Genomic DNA, 22500 nt, shown 5'->3' with positions numbered 1-22500 from the left:
AGGCTCTATACAGGCTATATACAGGCTATATACAGGCTATATACAGCTATATACAGGCTATATACAGGCTATATACAGCTATATACAGGCTATATACAGGCTATATACAGGCTATATACAGGCTCTATACAGCTATATACAGCTATATACAGGCTATATACAGCTCTATACAGGCTATATACAGGCTCTATACAGGCTACATACAGGCTATATACAGCTATATACAGGCTATATACAGGCTATATACAGGATCTATACAGGCTCTATACAGGCTACATACAGGCTATATACAGCTATATACAGGCTATATACAGCTATATACAGCTATATACAGGCTTTATACAGGCTATATACAGGCTATGTGTTAGGGTGGTAGGGTTAGGGTGTGTAGGGTTAGGGTGTGTAGGGTTAGGGTGTTATGGGTTAGGGTGGTAGGGATAGGGTGTGTAGGGTTAGGTGTGTAGGGTTAGGGTATAGGGTTAGGGTGTTATAGGGTTAGGGTGTGTAGGGTTAGGGGTGTAGGGTGCAGGGGTTAGGGTTAGAGTATAGGGTTAGGGAGTATAGTGTTAGGGTGTGTAGGGTTAGGGTGTGTAGGGTTAGGGTGTATAGGGTTAGGGTGTATAGTGTTAGGGTGTGTAGGGTTAGGGTGTATAGGGTTAGGGTGTATAGGGTTAGGGTGTATAGGGTTATGGTGTGTAGTGTTAGGGTGTGTAGGGTTAGGGTGTATAGGGTTTAGGGTGTGTAGTGTTAGGGTGTGTAGGGTTAGGGGTGTGTAGGGTTAGGGTGTATAGGTTAGGGTGTGTAGGGTTAGGGTGTGTAGGGTTAGGGTGTATAGGGTTAGGGTGTGTAGGGTTAGGGTGTGTAGGGTTAGGGTGTGTAGGGTTAGGGTGTGTAGGGTTAGGGTGTATAGGATTAGGGTGTGTAGGGTTAGGGTGTATAGGGTGTGTAGGGTTAGGGAGTGTAGGGTTAGGGTGTATAGGGTTAGGGTGTGTAGGGTTAGGGTGTATAGGGTTAGGGTGTATAGGGTGTGTAGGGTAGGGTGTGTAGGGTTAGGGTGTGTAGTGTGTATAGGGTTAGGGTGTATAGGGTGTGTAGGGTTAGGGTGTGTAGGGTTAGGGTGTAGAGGTTAGGGTGTATAGGGTTAGGGTGTATAGGGTGTGTAGGGTGTGTAGGGTTGGTGTAGGGGTGTATAGTGTTAGGGTGTGTGTGTATAGGTTAGGTTAGGGTGTGTAGGGTTAGGGTGTATAGTGTTAGGGTGTGTAGGGTTAGGGTGTGTAGGGTTAGGGTGTATAGGGTTAGGGTGTGTAGGGTTAGGGTGTATAGGGTTAGGGTGTGTAGGTGTGTAGGGTTAGGGTGTATAGGGTTAGGGTGTATAGTGTTAGGGTGTGTAGGGTGTATAGGGTTAGGGTTGTATAGGGTGTATAGTGTTAGGGTGTATAGGGTGTATAGTGTTAGGGTGTATAGGGTTAGGGTGTATAGGGTTAGGGTGTGTAGAGGTTAGGGTGTATAGGGTTAGGGTGTGTAGGGTTAGGGTGTATAGGGTTAGGGTGTATAGGGTTAGGGTGTGTAGGGTTAGGGTGTGTAGGGGTTAGGGTGTATAGGGTTAGGGTGTGTAGGGTTAGGGTGTATAGGGTGTGTAGGGTTAGGGTGTATAGGGTGTGTAGGGTTAGGGTGTGTAGGGTTAGGGTGTGTAGGGTTAGGGTGTATAGGGTTAGGGTGTATAGGGTTAGGGTGTGTAGGGTTAGGGTGTATAGGGTTAGGGTGTATAGGGTTAGGGTGTGTAGGGTTAGGGTGTGTAGGGTTAGGGTGTGTAGGGTTAGGGTGTGTAGTGTTAGGGTGTATAGGGTTAGGGTGTATAGGGTTAGGGTGTGTAGGGTTAGGGTGTATAGGGTTAGGGTGTATAGGGTGTGTAGGGTTAGGGTGTATAGGGTGTGTAGGGGTTAGGGTGTATAGGGTTAGGGTGTGTAGGGTTAGGGTGTATAGGGTTAGGGTGTGTAGGGTTAGGGTGTATAGGGTTAGGGTGTATAGGGTTAGGGTATATAGGGTGTGTAGGGTTAGGGTGTATAGGGTTAGGGTGTGTAGGGTTAGGGTGTATAGGGTTAGGGTGTGTAGGGTTAGGGTGTGTAGGGTTAGGGTGTGTAGGGTTAGGGTGTATAGGGTTAGGGTGTATAGGGTTAGGGTGTGTAGGGTTAGGGTGTATAGGGTGTGTAGGGTTAGGGTGTATAGGGTTAGGGTGTGTAGGGTTAGGGTGTATAGGGTGTGTAGGGTTAGGGTGTGTAGGGTTAGGGTGTGTAGGGTTAGGGTGTATAGGGTTAGGGTGTATAGGGTGTGTAGGGTTAGGGTGTATAGGGTTAGGGTGTGTAGTGTTAGGGTGTGTAGTGTTAGGGTGTGTAGGGTTAGGGTGTGTAGGGTTAGGGTGTATAGGGTTAGGGTGTGTAGTGTTAGGGTGTGTAGGGTTAGGGTGTATAGGGTTAGGGTGTGTAGGGTTAGGGTGTGTAGGGTTAGGGTGTATAGGGTGTGTAGGGTTAGGGTGTGTAGGGTTAGGGTGTGTAGGGTTAGGGTGTGTAGGGTTAGGGTGTGTAGGGTTAGGGTGTGTAGGGTTAGGGTGTGTAGGGTTAGGGTGTGTAGGGTTAGGGTGTGTAGGGTTAGGGTGTATAGGGTTAGGGTGTGTAGGGTTAGGGTGTATAGGGTTAGGGTGTGTAGGGTTAGGGTGTATAGGGTGTGTAGGGTTAGGGTGTGTAGGGTTAGGGTGTATAGTGTTAGGGTGTATAGGGTTAGGGTGTGTAGGGTTAGGGTGTGTGTCAGCCAGAAGAGGACTGGGCACCCCTCATAGCCTGGTTCCTCTCTAGGTTTCTTCCTAGGTTTTGGCCTTTCTAGGGAGTTTTTCCTAGCCACCGTGCTTCTACACCTGCATTACTAGCTGTTTGGGGTTTTAGGCTGGGTTTCTGTACAGCACTTCGAGATATTAGCTGATGTACGAAGGGCTATATAAAATAAAATTGATTGAAATTGATTGTAACCCTGTCTCCTCTCTCTCTCTCTGCAGGTCTTTTGGGGTGGTGTTATGGGAGATGGCCACGCTAGCAGAGCAGCCCTACCAGGGGATGTCTAATGAGCAGGTGTTGCACTTCGTTATGGAGGGAGGACTACTAGACAAACCAGACAACTGCCCTGACATGCTGTGAGTCACACCTAACCCTAACCCTAACCCCTAACCCTAACCCTAACCCTAACCCCTAACCCTAACCCTAACCCTTCGTTATGGAGGGAGGACTACTAGACAAACCAGACAACTGCCCCGACATGCTGTGAGTCACTCCTAACCCTAACCCTAACCCCTAACCCTAACCCTATCCCTAACCCTAACCCTAACCCAACTGCCCCGACATGCTGTGAGTCACACCTAACCCTAACCCTAACCCTAACCCCTAACCCTAACCCTTCGTTATGGAGGGAGGACTACTAGACAAACCAGACAACTGCCCTGACATGCTGTGAGTCACACCTAACCCTAACCCTAACCCTAACCCCTAACCCTAACCCTTCGTTATGGAGGGAGGACTACTAGACAAACCAGACAACTGCCCCGACATGCTGTGAGTCACTCCTAACCCTAACCCCTAACCCTAACCCTATCCCTAACCCTAACCCTAACCCAACTGCCCCGACATGCTGTGAGTCACACCTAACCCTAACCCTAACCCTAACCCCTAACCCTAACCCTTCGTTATGGAGGGAGGACTACTAGACAAACCAGACAACTGCCCTGACATGCTGTGAGTCACACCTAACCCTAACCCTAACCCTAACCCCTAACCCTAACCCTTCGTTATGGAGGGAGGACTACTAGACAAACCAGACAACTGCCCCGACATGCTGTGAGTCACACCTAACCCTAACCCTAACCCTAACCCCTAACCCTAACCCTAACCCTTCGTTATGGAGGGAGGACTACTAGACAAACCAGACAACTGCCCCGACATGCTGTGAGTCACACCTAACCCTAACCCTAACCCCTAACCCTAACCCCTATCCCTAACCCTAACCCTTTCCACTAGCCGCTAATAGCCGGCATGCTGTGAGTCACTCACACACACCAGGGTTTCCACTAGCCGCTAATAGCCTAACCCTAACCCTAACCCACACCAGGGTTTCCACTAGCCGCTAATAGCCTAACCCTAACCCTAACCCACACCAGGGTTTCCACTAGCCGCTAATAGCCTAACCCTAACCCTAACCCTAACCCACACCAGGGTTTCCACTAGCCGCTAATAGCCTAACCCTAACCCTAACCCTAACCCACACCAGGGTTTCCACTAGCCGCTAATAGCCTAACCCTAACCCTAACCCACACCAGGCTTTCCACTAGCCGCTAATAGCCGGCTTTTGACCCCAACAAATTTGAAAAGCCGATAAATAAAATTGAAGACAAAATAGAGAAATAATTCTTTTTTAGCCTGTTAATTGATGGCAATACCAGTTGATGTAAATATATTTAACTGGTCATGCCTATCGGTCTATAGGTTCATTTGCATAATTTAGTGGAATTAAATTGGCGCGTGTGGACAGTATATTAGTATACTGTATTGTGGAGTATACTGCCGTCTATTGACCGGAGGCTGTAATGTGGAGTATACTGCCATCTATTGACCAGAGGCTGTAATGTGGAGTATACTGCCATCTATTGACTGGAGGCTGTAATGTGGAGTATACTGCCGTCTATTGACTGGAGGCTGTAATGTGGAGTATACTGCCGTCTATTGACTGGAGGCTGTAATGTGGAGTATACTGCCGTCTATTGACTGGAGGCTGTAATGTGGAGTATACTGCCGTCTATTGACTGGAGGCTGTAATGTGGAGTATACTGCCGTCTATTGACTGGAGGCTGTAATGTGGAGTATACTGCCGTCTATTGACTGGAGGCTGTAATGTGGAGTATACTGCCATCTATTGACCAGAGGCTGTAATGTGGAGTATACTGCCGTCTATTGACTGGAGGCTGTAATGTGGAGTATACTGCCGTCTATTGACTGGAGGCTGTATTGTGGAGTATACTGCCATCTATTGACTGGAGGCTGTAATGTGGAGTATACTGCCGTCTATTGACCGGAGGCTGTATTGTGGAGTATACTGCCGTCTATTGACCGGAGGCTGTAATGTGGAGTATACTGCCATCTATTGACCAGAGGCTGTAATGTGGAGTATACTGCCATCTATTGACTGGAGGCTGTAATGTGGAGTATACTGCCGTCTATTGACTGGAGGCTGTATTGTGGAGTATACTGCCGTCTATTGACTGGAGGCTGTAATGTGGAGTATACTGCCGTCTATTGACTGGAGGCTGTAATGTGGAGTATACTGCCATCTATTGACCAGAGGCTGTAATGTGGAGTATACTGCCATCTATTGACTGGAGGCTGTAATGTGGAGTATACTGCCGTCTATTGACTGGAGGCTGGAATGTGGAGTATACTGCCGTCTATTGACTGGAGGCTGGAATGTGGAGTATACTGCCGTCTATTGACCGGAGGCTGTAATGTGGAGTATACTGCCGTCTATTGACTGGAGGCTGTAATGTGGAGTATACTGCCGTCTATTGACTGGAGGCTGTAATGTGGAGTATACTGCCGTCTATTGACTGGAGGCTGTAATGTGGAGTATACTGCCGTCTATTGACTGGAGGCTGTAATGTGGAGTATACTGCCGTCTATTGACTGGAGGCTGTAATGTGGAGTATACTGCCATCTATTGACCAGAGGGGGAAATACAACATCACCATAAATGCTTCACAAACAACCCTGTCTGGAAAACAAGTATTACTGTACACACACACACACACACACACACACACACACACACACACACACACTTATAGATATGGAACGTAAACTGTTAATTAAATATTGGTGTTTGAATTGAAAGGACAACTGCTACCCACAAACACTACTAAGATGATATCTAACTTATCTCTCTCTCCTACCAGGTTTGAGTTAATGCGTATGTGTTGGCAGTACAACCCTAAGATGCGTCCATCGTTCCTGGAGATAATTAACAGCATCAAGGAGGAGCTGGAGCCACCGTTCAGAGAGATGAGTTTCTTTTACAGCCAAGAGAACAAGCTTCCAGACCCAGAGGAGTTGGACATGGAGGTAGAGAACATGAAGAATGTTCCTTTAGGCCCAGCTGCCTCCTCACGACCCCCCATCCCCTGCCCCCCCACCACCTCCGGGTCCGCCCCGCCCAACCAGCCCCCTCCTTCCCCCTCCCAACAGACACCAGCCTCCACGGCCCCCGCCGGTCCATTAACGCTGGGCTCCAGCCCCACTTCAGCCCCCTCCTCTGGGCAGGTCCAGCCCCAGGCTCCCTCGTCCCCCTGCTCCCCAGGGGCCCCTGGCCCCTCCTCGGCCCAGAGCTCAGGGGCCTCAGGACAGGTTGCGTCCAACGGCCCCGAGGCGGTCGCCCAGGTCCTGCTGCGACCAGCCTTCACTGACACACCGCCCTACGCACACATGAACGGAGTGAGGAAGAAGGAATGTGCCATGCCCCTCCCACAGTCCTCGGCCTGCTGATCCTAGCAGACCACTCCCATCCTCCCTCTCTTCTCAACAGAGCTTGGTGGACTCCTCTGTAGTGGACTCCTCTTGAGTGGACTCCTCTGGAGTGGACTCCTCTGGAGTGGACCTGGAGTGGACTCCTCTGTAGTGGACTCCTCTGTAGTGGACTCCTCTGGAGTGGACTCCTCTGGAGTGGACTCCTCTGTAGTGGACTCCTCTGGAGTGGACTCCTCTGGAGTGGACTCCTCTGTAGTGGACTCCTCTGTAGTGGACCTGGAGTGGACTCCTCTGTAGTGGACTCCTCTGGAGTGGACTCCTCTGGAGTGGACCTGGAGTGGACTCCTCTGTAGTGGACTCCTCTGTAGTGGACTCCTCTGGAGTGGACTCCTCTGTAGTGGACTCCTCTGGAGTGGACTCCTCTGTAGTGGACTCCTCTGGAGTGGACTCCTCTGTAGTGGACTCCTCTGGAGTGGACTCCTCTACTTTTTCATACTTTTATTGTATCTAGATTTCTATCAACTGACTGAGTGATATGAACCACCACCTGTTGAGGCCTGCTGGGAGGACCCTGGAACACAACCAGAACCCTTCCTGAGCAAAGTTTTTTGTTAGTTTTTCTAAATATTCCCAAATGGAGACAGCCTTTCAGAGTGATGTTTGGTTGGTTGGCTCACTGTGTGATACTGGAGGGCTTTATTATTATTGGGAGGTTAATCTACAAAGTCAACGTTCAGGCGCTGTCTGTGTCTGTGTTGTATGTCAGTGGATGGACAGACAGACATGAGATGTGGACCTCCCTGTGGAGAAGGGAAGAGCATTCTGACCCTGGTGGATACTACATGAGATGTGGACCTCCCTGTGGAGAAGGGAAGAGCATTCTGACCCTGGTGGATACTACATGAGATGTGGACCTGCGTATGGCTCCGTATGGCTGCGTATGGCTCTGTATGGCTGCGTATGGCTCCGTATGGCTCCGTATGGCTCCGTATGGCTCCGTATGGCTGCGTATGGCTCCGTATGGCTGCGTATGGCTCCGTATGGCTCCGTATGGCTGCGTATGGCTCCGTCCGGTTGTGTCCCAAACGGCACACTATTCCCTATTTAGTGCACTACGTTTGACCAGGGTCGTGGGTGTCACAGTTCAACTAAATAGGGAATAGTGTGCGGTTTGGGACTCTGTCTCCTTCTACACAGGTCATCTAGAGGGTTAGAAATCGACACTGTCAGAACACACAGTGTTGTTACATGAAGCACAAAGGATGCAGCCAAAACATGTCTCTCAGAACACTACAACTCAACAGACTGGACCTCGTAAAGTAACGCAGCTTTACGTCCCAAATGCCACCCTATTCCCTATGTAGTATTTAGTGCACTACTTTAGACCAAACGTTTTCCACTATGTAGGGAATAGGGTGTCATTTGGGACACAGACAGACACTGGCTCCAGTCCAGTATGGAGGGAGGGAGGGAGGGAGGGGGAGAGGGGGAGGGAGGGAGGGAGGGAGAGAGGGAGGGAGGGAGGCGTTGCTGTACACAGCAGGTATATATTTACACTAGTCTGTCGTCTCTCTTCTCTAAGATTCACAACATTTCTGCATTGCTCTTACAGTGTTATACACTACATGACCAGCAGGATGTGGACACCTGCTCCTCCAACATCTCATTCCAAAATCACATCCATTAATATGGAGTTGGTCCGCCCTTTGCTGCTATAACAGCCTCCACTCTTCTGGGAAGGCTTTCCACTAGATGTTGGAACATTGCTGCGGGGACTTGCTTCAATTCAGCCACAAGAGCATTAGTGAGGTCGGGCACTGATGTTGGGCGATTAGGCCTGGCTCGCAGTCAGCGTTCCAATTCGTCCCAAAGGTGTTCGATGGGGTTGAGGTCAGGGCTCTGTGCAGGCCAGTCAAGTTCTACCGATCTTGACAAACCATTTCTGTATGGACCTCGCTTTGTGCACGGGGACATTGTCATGCTGAAACAGGAAAGGGCCTTCCCCAAACTGTTGCCACAAAGTTGGAAGCACAGAATCGTCTAGAATGTCATTGTATGCTGTAGCATTAAGATTTCCCTTCACTGCAACTAAGGGGCCTAGCCCGAACCATGTAAAACAGCCCCAGACCATTATTCCTCCTCCACCAAACTTTACAGTTGGCACTATGCATTCGGGCAGATAGCATTCTCCTGGCATCCGCCAAACCCAGATTCGTCCGTCAGACTGCCAGATGGTGAAACGTGATTCATCACTCCAGAGAACGCGTTTCCACTGCTCCAGAGTCCAATGGCGGCGAGCTTTACACCACTCCAGCCGGCGCTTGGCATTGCGCATGGTGATCTTAGGCTTGTGTGCAGCTGCTCAGCCATGGAAACCCATTTCATGAAGCTCCCGACGAACAGTTCTTGTGCTGACATTGCTTCCAGAGGCAGTTTGGAACTCAGTAGTGAATGTTGCAACCGAGGACAGATTATTTTTACGCGCTTCAGCACTCGCGTGGTCCCGAGCTTGTGTGGCCTACCACTTCGCGGCTGAGCCGTTGTTGCTCCTAGATGTTTCCACTTCACAATAACAGAACTTGCAGTTGACCGGGGCAGCTCTCGCAGGGCAACATTTTACGAACTGACTTGTTAGAAAGGTGGCATCCTATGACTTTGCCACATTGAAAGTCACTGAGCTCTTCAGTAAAGACATTCTACTGCCAATATTTGTCTGTGGAGATTGCGTGGCTGTGTGCTTGATTTTAGCAACGGGTGTGGCTGAAATAGCCAAATCCACTAATATGAAGGGGTGTCCACATACTGCTGTATATATAGTGCATCTCTATTAGAATCCACTAAGATGAAGGGGTGTCCTCATACTGCTGTATATATAGTGCATCTCTATTAGAATCCACTAATATGAAGGGGTGTCCACATACTGCTGTATATATAGTGCATCTCTATTAGAATCCACTAATATGAAGGGGTGTCCACATACTGCTGTATATATAGTGCATCTCTATTAGAATCGACTAATATGAAGGGGTGTCCACATACTGCTGTATATATAGTGCATCTCTATTAGAATCCACTAATATGAAGGGGTGTCCACATACTGCTGTATATATAGTGCATCTCTATTAGAATCCACTAATATGAAGGGGTGTCCACATACTGCTGTATATATAGTGCATCTCTATTAGAATCCACTAATATGAAGGGGTGTCCACATACTGCTGTATATAGTGTCGTTAAACCTGAGAACATTTTCATACACATCACCTGTTTGAGTCTTTGTAATCACTGTTTTACAGTTGACATGTTCTTCTAAGTAATTGTCTGTACAGAAAGAAGCTGCTATTTCATTCTTTATTATTTGTCTTGTGGTTGTAATATACAGTTCTCCCCACTGTGTCTATATGAAATGAATCCTCCTCGTTCCCACGACAGTCCATTGTTCTTATGTTTGTTGTATTTCTCAAACAATTGATTCATATGAAACATAATTGTTTCTCTTTAACTCATAAAGAGATGCTGTTTAGCCACATATTGTCCAAAGCCTTCTATTGTTTTTCACAAATACATTGTTCTTTTTCTAGAAGGAGCTTTTTCATTTCTAAGAGGTCTAGTGGTGGTTCCCCCCCCCCCCCCCCCCCCCGTCCTGAATGAAGGAGAGAGAACACCCCTCCCCCATTACTAGGTCAAATAATGATCTGCTACTGACATATCCTCCCCCATTACTAGGTCAAATAATGATCTGCTACTGACATATCCTCCCCCATTACTAGATCAAATAATGATCTGCTACTGACATATCTTGCCCCATTACTAGGTCAAATAATGATCTGCTACTGACATATCTTCCCCCATTACTAGATCAAATAATGATCATATCTTCCCCCATTACTAGATCAAATAATGATCTGCTACTGACATATCTTCCCCCATTACTAGATCAAATAATGATCTGCTACTGACATATCTTCCCCCATTACTAGGTCAAATAATGATCTGCTACTGACATATCTTCCCCCATTACTAGGTCAAATAATGATCTGCTACTGACATATCTTCCCCCATTACTAGGTCAAATAATGATCTGCTACTGACATATCTTCCCCCATTACTAGGTCAAATAATGCTAGTTATCCACCGCACTTTGTATTGAGTCAGATTATTGATTAGATCAGTTAAGACCCATCATCTCTAACTGAAACGGATGGTAAAGACCGGTTGAACACTAAACAGAAATACACTCAATCTGTAATCCATTTTAGACACTATGAATACTGGTTCATTGTAAACCTTTTCATTCCAGGTAGGTTAATATCCTGGTACATTGGTTGATAATACTGTATGGTAGACTTCCCAGTGGACTAGCTGGTTGGGATGCATTTGGAAGGATTTATTGTTCATAGCTAAATGTTTCCCTGCTTCACCTTAATGTTTTTCCATTTGACTATTTATTGTAGTTTTTTTCCTTTTGTGATGTTTGTAAATCACTGCCCAAAACGCCCTGCGAGTATATCAACTATTACATAGAGATATTCTTTGTTGTTTTCTTTCATTATTGGGGGACATATTGTTTGTTTTTACCTTCAAGCATCTATCTACCTCACTCTTCATGATCTGTTAGTGTTACTGACATGACAATACATCTCACATTTTCTCATGAATCTGTCAAGACATTATTACTGTTCTGGTGTCTGGTTGAAACCTCATGAAACACTACCAACAGGGGGCGGAGATCGAGGTGCATTGTGAGAATTAGTTGGCGAGTGGGTAACCCGCCTCTACCATCCGTCCTATTGGCCAACGTGCAATCACTGGAAAATAAACTGGATGATCTCCGCTTGAGACTGTCCTACCAACGGGACATTAAAAACTGTAACATCTTATGTAAATGATGTAAATGTATGTTTCACAGAGTCGTGGCTGAACGACAACACAGATAATATTCAGTTGGCTGGGTTTTCCGTGCATCGGCAGGACAGAACAGCAACGTTTGGTAAGACGAGGGGCGGAGGGGTGTGTCTATTTGTCAATAACAGCTGGTACGTGATGTCTAATATTAAAGAAGTCTCAAGGTATTGCTCGCCTGAGGTAGAGTATCTCATGATAAGCTGTAGACCCACTATCTACCAAGAGAGTTTCATCTATATTATTCGTAGCCGTTTATTTACCACCACAAACCAATGCTGGCACTAAGACCGCACTCAACGAGCTGTATAAGGCCATAAGCAAACAGGAAAACGCTCATCCAGAAGTGGCGCTCCTAGTGGCCGGGGACTTTAATGCAGGGAAACTTAAAAAACCAGTTTTACCTAATTTCTACCAGCATGTTAAATGTGCAACCAGAGGGAAAAAAACTCTAGACCACCTTTACTCCACACACAGAGACGCATACAAAGCTCTCCCTCGCCCTCCATTTGGCAAATCTGACCATAATTCTATCCTCCTGATTCCTGCTAACAAGCAAAAACTAAAGCAGGAAGTACCAGTGACTCGCTCAATAAGGAAGTGGTCAGATGAAGCAGATGCTAAGCTACAGGACTGTTTTGCTAGCACAGACTGTAATATGTTCCGGGATTCATCCAATGGGATTGAGTATACCATCTTATTCACCGGCTTCATCAATAAGTGCATTGACGACGTCGTCCCCACAGTGACCGTACGTACAGCACCAGTCAAAAGTTTTAGAACACCTGCTCATTCAAGGGTTTTTCTTTATTTTTACTATTTTCTACGTTGTAGAATAATAGTGAAGACATCGAAGCTATGAAATAACACATATGGAATCATGTAATAACCAAAAAAGTGTTAAACAAATCTAAATATATTTTAGATTTTAGATTCTTCAAATAGCCACCCTTTGCCTTGATGACAGCTTTGCACACTCTTGGCATTCTCTCAACCAGCTTCATGAGGTAGTCACCTGGAATGCATTTAAATTAACAGGTGTGCCTTGTTAAAAGTTAATTTGTGGAATTTCAATCCTTAATGCGTTTTACCCAATCAGTTGTGTTGTGACAAGGTAGGGGGGTATACAGAAGATGGCGCTATTTGGTAAAAGACCAAGTCCATATTATGGCAAGAACAGCTCAAATAAGCAAAGAGAAACGACAGTCCATCATTACTTTAAGACATGAAGTTCAGTCAATCCGGAACAGTTCAAGAACTTTGAAAGTTTCTTCAAGTGCAGTCGCAAAAACCATCAAGCGCTATGATGAAACTGGCTCTCATAAGGACCGCCACAGGAATGGAAGACCCAGAGTTACCTCTGCATTAGAGTTAACTGCACCTCAGATTGCAGCCCAAATAAATGCTTCACAAAGTTCAAGTAACAGACACATCTCAACATCAACTTTTCTGAGGAGACTGCGTGAATCAGGCCTTCATGGTTGAATTGCTGCAAACAAACCACTACTAAAGGACACCAAAAAGAAGAAGAGACTTGCTTGGGCCAAGAAAACACGAGCAATGGACATTAGACCGGTGGAAATCTGTCCTTTTGTCTGATGATTCCAATTTGAGATTTTTGGTTCAAACCGCCGTGTCTTTGTGAGACGCAGAGTAGGTGAACGGATGATCTCAGCATGTGTGGTTCCCACTGTGAAGCATGGAGGAGGAGGTGTGATGGTGTGGGGGTGCTTTGCTTTGCTTTGTGATTTATTTAGAATTCAAGGCACACTTAACCAGCATGGCTACCACAGCATTCTGCAGCGATACGCCATCCCATCTCGTTTGCACTTAGTGGGACTATCATTTATTTTTCAACAGGACAATGACCCAACACACCTCCAGGATGTGAAGGGGCTATTTTACCAAGAAGGAGAGTGATGGAGTGCTGCATCAGATGGCCCCGTATAGCTCAGTTGGTAGAGCATGGCGCTTGCAATGCCAGGGTTGTGGGTTCGATTCCCACGGGGGGCCAGTATGAAACAAATTAATAAATGTATGCACTTACTAACTGTAAGTCGCTCTGGATAAGAGCGTCTGCTAAATGACTTAAATATAAAATGTAAATGACCTGGCCTCCACAATCACCCAACCTCAACCCAATTGAGATGGTTTGGGATGAGGTGGACCGCAGAGTGAAGGAAAAGCAGCCAACAAATGCTCAGCATACAGTGGGGAGAACAAGTATTTGATACACTGCCGATTTTGCAGGTTTTCCTACTTACAAAGCATGTAGAGGTCTGTAATTTTTTATCATAGGTACACTTCAACTGTGAGAGACATAATCTAAAACAAAAATCCAGAAAATCACATTGTATGATTTTTAAGTAATTAATTTGCATTTTATTGCTTGACATAAGTATTTGATACATCAGAAAAGCAGAATTTAATATTTGGTACAGAAACCTTTGTTTGCAATTACAGAGATCATACGTTTCCTGTAGGTCTTGACCAGGTTTGCACACACTGCAGCAGGGATTTTGGCCCACTATTCCATACAAACCTTCTCCAGATCCTTCAGGTTTCGGGGCTGTCGCTGGGCAATACGGACTTTCAGCTCCCTCCAAAGATTTTCTATTGGGTTCAGGTCTGGAGACTGGCTAGGCCACTCCAGGACCTTGAGATGCTTCTTACGGAGCCACTCCTTAGTTGCCCTGGCTGTGTGTTTCGGGTCGTTGTCATGCTGGAAGACCCAGCCACGACCCATCTTCAATGCTCTTACTGAGGGAAGGAGGTTGTTGACCAAGATCTCGTGATACATGGCCCCATCCATCCTCCCCTCAATACGGTGCAGTCGTCCTGTCCCCTTTGCAGAAAAGCATCCGCAAAGAATGATGTTTCCACTTCCATGCTTCACGGTTGGGATGGTGTTCTTGGGGTTGTACTCATCCTTCTTCTTCCTCCAAACACGGCGAGTGGAGTTTAGACCAAAAAGCTCTATTTTTGTCTCATCAGACCACATGACCTTCTTCCATGACCTTCTTCCATTCCTCCTCTGGATCATCCAGATGGTCATTGGCAAACTTCAGACGGGCCTGGACATGCGCTGGCTTGAGCAGGGGGACCTTGCGTGCGCTGCAGGATTTTAATCCATGACGGCGTAGTGTGTTACTAATGGTTTTCTTTGAGACTGTGGTCCCAGCTCTCTTCAGGTCATTGACCAGGTCCTGCCGTGTAGTTCTGGGCTGATCCCTCACCTTCCTCATGATCATTGATGCCCCACGAGGTGAGATCTTGCATGGAGCCCCAGACCGAGGGTGATTGACCGTCATCTTGAACTTCTTCCATTTTCTAATAATTGTGCCAACAGTTGTTGCCTTCTCACCAAGCTGCTTGCCTATTGTCCTGTAGCCCATCCCAGCCTTGTGCAGGTCTACAATTGTATCCCTGATGTCCTTACACAGCTCTCTGGTCTTGGCCATTGTGGAGAGGTTGGAGTCTGTTTGATTGAGTGTGTGGACAGGTGTCTTTTATACAGGTAACGAGTTCAAACAGGTGCAGTTAATACAGGTAATGAGTGGAGAACAGGAGGGCTTCTTAAAGAAAAACTAACAGGTCTGTGAGAGCTGGAATTCTTACTGGTTGGTAGGTGATCAAATACTTATGTCATGCAATAAAATGCAAATTAATTACTTAAAAATCATACAATATGATTTTCTGGACTTTTGTTTTAGATTCCGTCTCTCACAGTTGAAGTGTACCTATGATAAAAATTACAGACCTCTACATGCTTTGTAAGTAGGAAAACCTGCAAAATCGGCAGTGTATCAAATACTTGTTCTCCCCACTGTATATGGGAACTCCTTCAAGAATATTGGAAAAGCATTCCTAATGAAGCTGGTTGAGAGAATGCCAAGAGTGTGCAAAGCTGTCATCAAGGCAAAGGGTGGCTATTTGAAGAATCTCAAATATAAATATATATTTTGATTTGTTTAACACTCTTTTGGTTACTACATGATTCCATATGTGTTATTTCATAGTTTTGATGTCTTCACTATTATTCTACAATGTAGAAAATAGTTTAAAAAAGTAAAGAAAAACCCTGGAATGAGTAGGTGTCCCCAAACTTTTGACTGGTACTGTGTATTCATGTGATGAGTGACAAATAAAGGACTATCTATGGGCTAAAAAACCTAAATAGAAAACCGTTAGATGTCCAAGTCATAAACGGCTCTCTAAGGTCTGCAATGACTAACATGACAAGAGGAACTGATGATGCTCGACCCAATTTACAAATTGCACCTTTCAAGAGTACGTTTAACGCCGGACTGAGTTCCATTAAAAATATACAGGAGGGCGCTCTTCCTCCAGAACCAACTGGACTGTGCTTTTGAGACAGTGTCTGTACCTGATATGCTTAATTCAGTATGCCACTGTATACATGTTCTGAAACGGTACAGACACGGTCTCAAAGATACGGTCCAGTTGGTTCTGGAGGAAGAGCGCCCTCCGTGTCGCTATGATGCCTCAAAAACTACAACCACAACCGGCCAACAAGTCACACTTTTTAGACGCATCCGGCTCCAGTCAATGACGTCGCGGTTTACTTTTATACGTCTGTTGATCAAATGACAGCTCAAAACGTTTGGAAAATACATCAATATGTGCCAGCAGCGACGTGATGAGGCCTTACATTTATTCTGCAAGGATAAGGTAAAGGAAGTAGCTAAGCTAACAGTTTGACCTGAATAATCAGTTCACTTGGAGATGTGCTCTCAAAGAAGCTAGGTACTGTTTTGAAACCTTTGATAATGATGTTGGTTTTAATTGGCCATAACGTTACATGGCTAGCTAGCTAGCTACTTACAGAAGTTAACAGTTTGTTTTGCACATTGCCAAGGAAGACCCAAGTGCTCGCAACTAACGTTAGCTTGCTCTGCATGGCATATAGCGACGTGTTTACCTTACTGTTATGCTAACGTTAGCTTGCTCTGCATGGCATATAGCGACGTGTTTACCTTACTGTTATGCTAACGTTAGCTTGCTCTGCATGGCATATAGCGACGTGTTTACCTTACTGTTATGCTAACGTTAGCTTGCTCTGCATGGCATATAGCGACGTGTTTACCTTACTGTTATGCTAACGTTAGCTTGCTCTGCATGGCATATAGCGACGTGTTTACCTTACTGTTATGCTAACGTTAGCTTGCTCTGCATGGCATATAGCGACGTGTTTACCTTACTGTTATGCTAACGTTAGCTTGCTCTGCATGGCATATAGCGACGTGTTTACCTTACTGTTATGCTAACGTTAGCTTGCTCTGCATGGCATATAGCGACGTGTTTACCTTACTGTTATGCTAACGTTAGCTTGCTCTGCATGGCATATAGCGACGTGTTTACCTTACTGTTATGCTAACGTTAGCTTGCTCTGCATGGCATATAGCGACGTGTTTACCTTACTGTTATGCTAACGTTAGCTTGCTCTGCATGGCATATAGCGACGTGTTTACCTTACTGTTATGCTAACGTTAGCTTGCTCTGCATGGCATATAGCGACGTGTTTACCTTACTGTTATGCTAACGTTAGCTTGCTCTGCATGGCATATAGCGACGTGTTTACCTTACTGTTATGCTAACGTTAGCTTGCTCTGCATGGCATATAGCGACGTGTTTACCTTACTGTTATGCTAACGTTAGCTTGCTCTGCATGGCATATAGCGACGTGTTTACCTTACTGTTATGCTAACGTTAGCTTGCTCTGCATGGCATATAGCGACGTGTTTACCTTACTGTTATGCTAACGTTAGCTTGCTCTGCATGGCATATAGCGACGTGTTTACCTTACTGTTATGCTAACGTTAGCTTGCTCTGCATGGCATATAGCGACGTGTTTACCTTACTGTTATGCTAACGTTAGCTTGCTCTGCATGGCATATAGCGACGTGTTTACCTTACTGTTATGCTAACGTTAGCTTGCTCTGCATGGCATATAGCGACGTGTTTACCTTACTGTTATGCTAACGTTAGCTTGCTCTGCATGGCATATAGCGACGTGTTTACCTTACTGTTATGCTAACGTTAGCTTGCTCTGCATGGCATATAGCGACGTGTTTACCTTACTGTTATGCTAACGTTAGCTTGCTCTGCATGGCATATAGCGACGTGTTTACCTTACTGTTATGCTAACGTTAGCTTGCTCTGCATGGCATATAGCGACGTGTTTACCTTACTGTTATGCTAACGTTAGCTTGCTCTGCATGGCATATAGCGACGTGTTTACCTTACTGTTATGCTAACGTTAGCTTGCTCTGCATGGCATATAGCGACGTGTTTACCTTACTGTTATGCTAACGTTAGCTTGCTCTGCATGGCATATAGCGACGTGTTTACCTTACTGTTATGCTAACGTTAGCTTGCTCTGCATGGCATATAGCGACGTGTTTACCTTACTGTTATGCTAACGTTAGCTTGCTCTGCATGGCATATAGCGACGTGTTTACCTTACTGTTATGCTAACGTTAGCTTGCTCTGCATGGCATATAGCGACGTGTTTACCTTACTGTTATGCTAACGTTAGCTTGCTCTGCATGGCATATAGCGACGTGTTTACCTTACTGTTATGCTAACGTTAGCTTGCTCTGCATGGCATATAGCGACGTGTTAACCTTACTGTTATGCTAACGTTAGCTTGCTCTGCATGGCATATAGCGACGTGTTTACCTTACTGTTATGCTAACGTTAGCTTGCTCTGCATGGCATATAGCGACGTGTTTACCTTACTGTTATGCTAACGTTAGCTTGCTCTGCATGGCATATAGCGACGTGTTTACCTTACTGTTATGCTAACGTTAGCTTGCTCTGCATGGCATATAGCGACGTGTTTACCTTACTGTTATGCTAACGTTAGCTTGCTCTGCATGGCATATAGCGACGTGTTTACCTTACTGTTATGCTAACGTTAGCTTGCTCTGCATGGCATATAGCGACGTGTTTACCTTACTGTTATGCTAACGTTAGCTTGCTCTGCATGGCATATAGCGACGTGTTTACCTTACTGTTATGCTAACGTTAGCTTGCTCTGCATGGCATATAGCGACGTGTTTACCTTACTGTTATGCTAACGTTAGCTTGCTCTGCATGGCATATAGCGACGTGTTTACCTTACTGTTATGCTAACGTTAGCTTGCTCTGCATGGCATATAGCGACGTGTTTACCTTACTGTTATGCTAACGTTAGCTTGCTCTGCATGGCATATAGCGACGTGTTTACCTTACTGTTATGCTATCGTTAGCTTGCTCTGCATGGCATATAGCGACGTGTTTACCTTACTGTTATGCTAACGTTAGCTTGCTCTGCATGGCATATAGCGACGTGTTTACCTTACTGTTATGCTAACGTTAGCTTGCTCTGCATGGCATATAGCGACGTGTTTACCTTACTGTTATGCTAACGTTAGCTTGCTCTGCATGGCATATAGCGACGTGTTTACCTTACTGTTATGCTAACGTTAGCTTGCTCTGCATGGCATATAGCGACGTGTTTACCTTACTGTTATGCTAACGTTAGCTTGCTCTGCATGGCATATAGCGACGTGTTTACCTTACTGTTATGCTAACGTTAGCTTGCTCTGCATGGCATATAGCGACGTGTTTACCTTACTGTTATGCTAACGTTAGCTTGCTCTGCATGGCATATAGCGACGTGTTTACCTTACTGTTATGCTAACGTTAGCTTGCTCTGCATGGCATATAGCGACGTGTTTACCTTACTGTTATGCTAACGTTAGCTTGCTCTGCATGGCATATAGCGACGTGTTTACCTTACTGTTATGCTAACGTTAGCTTGCTCTGCATGGCATATAGCGACGTGTTTACCTTACTGTTATGCTAACGTTAGCTTGCTCTGCATGGCATATAGCGACGTGTTTACCTTACTGTTATGCTAACGTTAGCTTGCTCTGCATGGCATATAGCGACGTGTTAACCTTACTGTTATGCTAACGTTAGCTTGCTCTGCATGGCATATAGCAACGTGTTTACCTTACTGTTATGCTAACGTTAGCTTGCTCTGCATGGCATATAGCAACGTGTTAACGTTACTGTTATGCTATCGTAAGCCAAAGATACTGCTGGTAGAACTAGCTAATAGCTAGCTAGATAGTCATCATCTTTCCTACGGTATGTATTTGACATCCATCCAAGCTGTATGTCTGATATATGAATACAACATTGTGTTTTACTGTATCTAACTATTGTACATGTAGGTGTTCTACTTTGCCATTGCATCATGGTCCCAGTCTGATTATGGGAACATCTCTGTTTTGTTTTGCTGTTAATTCTCTTCTCTAAGGTGTCGGCCGTGGTTTAGATAGAAGACACAGAGAGAGAGGTGCAGGAAGTGAACCCTCCTATAGCGGTGCTTCTTTGTTGCCATGGCGTCTGAGCTGCAGGATGCGATCTGGATGGCTAAACAGGAGCGTCACAAGAACCTGTTCCTCAACTACAGGTGTGTGGTTTATTAACACATGTTCCTATCCATTAAAGGAAAGGTCAGTTATATTATAGCCTGGAGTGCTAGCCTTAATTCAACCTGTTCCTCAACTACAGGTGTGTGGTTTATTAACACATGTTCCTATCCATTAAAGGAAAGGTCAGTTATATTATAGCCTGGAGTGCTAGCCTTAATTCAACCTGTTCCTCAACTACAGGTGTGTGGTTTATTAACACATGTTCCTATCCATTAAAGGAAAGGTCAGTTATATTATAGCCTGGAGTGCTAGCCTTAATTCAACCTGTTCCTCAACTACAGGAACCTGAACCACTTCCCTGTAGAGCTGCTGAAGGATGAAGGTCTACAGTTCCTACAGAGGCTCTACATGAAGAGGAACTCTCTCACCACGCTGGTACTGACCGGTCCAGCCTGTTACACGCTGGTACTGACCGGTGGGGTCTCTGGTCCAGCCTGTTACACGCTGGTACTGACCGGTGGGGTCTCTGGTCCAGCCTGTTACACGCTGGTACTGACCGGTCCAGCCTGTTACACGCTGGTACTGACCGGTCCAGCCTGTTACACGCTGGTACTGACCGGTCCAGCCTGTTACACGCTGGTGCTGACCGGTCCAGCCTGTTACACGCTGGTGCTGACCGGTCCAGCCTGTTACACGCTGGTGCTGACCGGTCCTTGCCTGTTACACGCTGGTACTGACCGGTCCAGCCTGTTACACGCTGGTACTGACCGGTCCAGCCTGTTACACGCTGGTACTGACCGGTCCAGCCTGTTACACGCTGGTACTGACCGGTCCAGCCTGTTACACGCTGGTACTGACCGGCGGGGTCTCTGGTCCAGCCTGTTACACGCTGGTACTGACCGGTCCAGCCTGTTACACGCTGGTACTGACCGGTCCAGCCTGTTACACGCTGGTACTGACCGGTCCAGCCTGTTACACGCTGGTACTGACCGGTCCAGCCTGTTACACGCTGGGACTGACCGGTCCAGCCTGTTACACGCTGGGACTGACCGGTGGGGTCTCTGGTCCAGGCTGTTACACGCTGGTACTGACCGGTGGGGTCTCTAGTCCAGGCTGTTACACGCTGGTACTGACCGGCGGGGTCTCTGGTCCAGCCTGTTACACGCTGGTACTGACCGGTGGGGTCTCTGGTCCAGCCTGTTACACGCTGGTACTGACCGGTGGGGTCTCTGGTCCAGCCTGTTACACGCTGGTACTGACCGGTCCAGCCTGTTACACGCTGGTACTGACCGGTGGGGTCTCTGGTCCAGGCTGTTACACGCTGGTACTGACCGGTCCAGCCTGTTACACGCTGGTACTGACCGGTGGGGTCTCTGGTCCAGGCTGTTACACGTTGCTTGCTGACACTGAGCCTTTCAAGACGCACGTAACACCTTGGATCAGAGCTAGGTGTCTGTCCGGCGTAGTTTAGATCCAGTATTTATGTGTGGTAGCTCTCATTCTGTAGCCTGGCTCTGAGCTCTTAGGGATGTAGTCCGGTTTCTATCAACGGCAGGTCATTCATATCGGTGGCATGACAATGAACGAACACAGAGATGAGTTTGCTGATTTTACAGATTAGTTGCATTGTGGTCTGTGTTCTAAAAACATGCTTTCTCTCCTTTCTGCAGCCGGATAATCTTGCACAGAAGCTCCCCAACTTAATAGAGCTGTAAGTATAGAAGCTCCCCAACTCAATAGAGCTGTAAGTATAGAAGCTCACCAACTCAATAGAGCTGTAAGTATAGAAGCTCACCAACTCAATAGAGCTGTAAGTATAGAAGCTCCCCAACTTAATAGAGCTGTAAGTATAGAAGCTCCCCAACTCAATAGAGCTGTAAGTATAGAAGCTCCCCAACTTAATAGAGCTGTAAGTATAGAAGCTCCCCAACTCAATAGAGCTGTAAGTATAGAAGCTCACCAACTCAATAGAGCTGTAAGTATAGAAGCTCACCAACTCAATAGAGCTGTAAGTATAGAAGCTCCCCAACTCAATAGAGCTGTAAGTATAGAAGCTCCCCAACTCAATAGAGCTGTAAGTATAGAAGCTCCCCAACTCAATAGAGCTGTAAGTATAGAAGCTCCCCAACTTAATAGAGCTGTAAGTATAGAAGCTCCCCAACTCAATAGAGCTGTAAGTATAGAAGCTCCCCAACTCAATAGAGCTGTAAGTATAGAAGCTCCCCAACTCAATAGAGCTGTAAGTATAGAAGCTCCCCAACTCAATAGAGCTGTAAGTATAGAAGCTCCCCAACTCAATAGAGCTGTAAGTATAGAAGCTCCCCAACTCAATAGAGCTGTAAGTATAGAAGCTCCCCAACTCAATAGAGCTGTAAGTATAGAAGCTCCCCAACTCAATAGAGCTGTAAGTATAGAAGCTCCCCATCTCAATAGAGCTGTAAGTATAGAAGCTCCCCAACTCAATAGAGCTGTAAGTATAGAAGCTCCCCAACTCAATAGAGCTGTAAGTATAGAAGCTCCCCAACTCAATAGAGCTGTAAGTATAGAAGCTCCCCAACTCAATAGAGCTGTAAGTATAGAAGCTCCCCAACTCAATA

General features: G+C 46.1%; 1 protein-coding gene and 1 long non-coding RNA gene across 3 annotated transcripts in view; both read left to right on the top strand.

Annotated features, from left to right (window-relative positions):
- The window catches only part of LOC311114469 (insulin-like growth factor 1 receptor), a gene marked incomplete at both ends in the record, with an annotated part of 22542 nt that extends 15973 nt beyond the window's left edge, over positions 1 to 6569 (top strand). The window contains 2 exons of the mRNA XM_084189717.1: positions 3047 to 3181; positions 5984 to 6569. Coding sequence (XP_084045843.1) covers positions 3047 to 3181; positions 5984 to 6569 — 721 coding nt within the window. The remainder of the gene's footprint in view (positions 1 to 3046; positions 3182 to 5983) is intronic.
- A 9486-nt stretch (positions 6570 to 16055) lies between these two features.
- Positions 16056 to 21623, top strand: LOC311114470. Of its 2 annotated transcripts, none has more exons than XR_014611114.1 (4): positions 16056 to 16145; positions 19786 to 19941; positions 20245 to 20338; positions 21574 to 21623. It is a non-coding gene; the product is annotated as an uncharacterized lncRNA (long non-coding RNA). The 2 variants fall into 2 exon arrangements; XR_014611115.1 differs by having other exon boundaries at positions 16136 to 16220.
- Positions 21624 to 22500: the final 877 nt, after the last annotated feature.

The sequence above is a fragment of the Coregonus lavaretus genome (genome assembly GCF_964263955.1).
Source record: "Coregonus lavaretus genome assembly, contig: HAP1_SCAFFOLD_5541, whole genome shotgun sequence".
Classification (NCBI taxonomy): Eukaryota; Metazoa; Chordata; class Actinopteri; order Salmoniformes; family Salmonidae; genus Coregonus; species Coregonus lavaretus.
The sequence above is the reverse complement of the archived record's forward strand: the minus strand, read 5'-3'. Positions and strand labels throughout refer to the sequence as shown.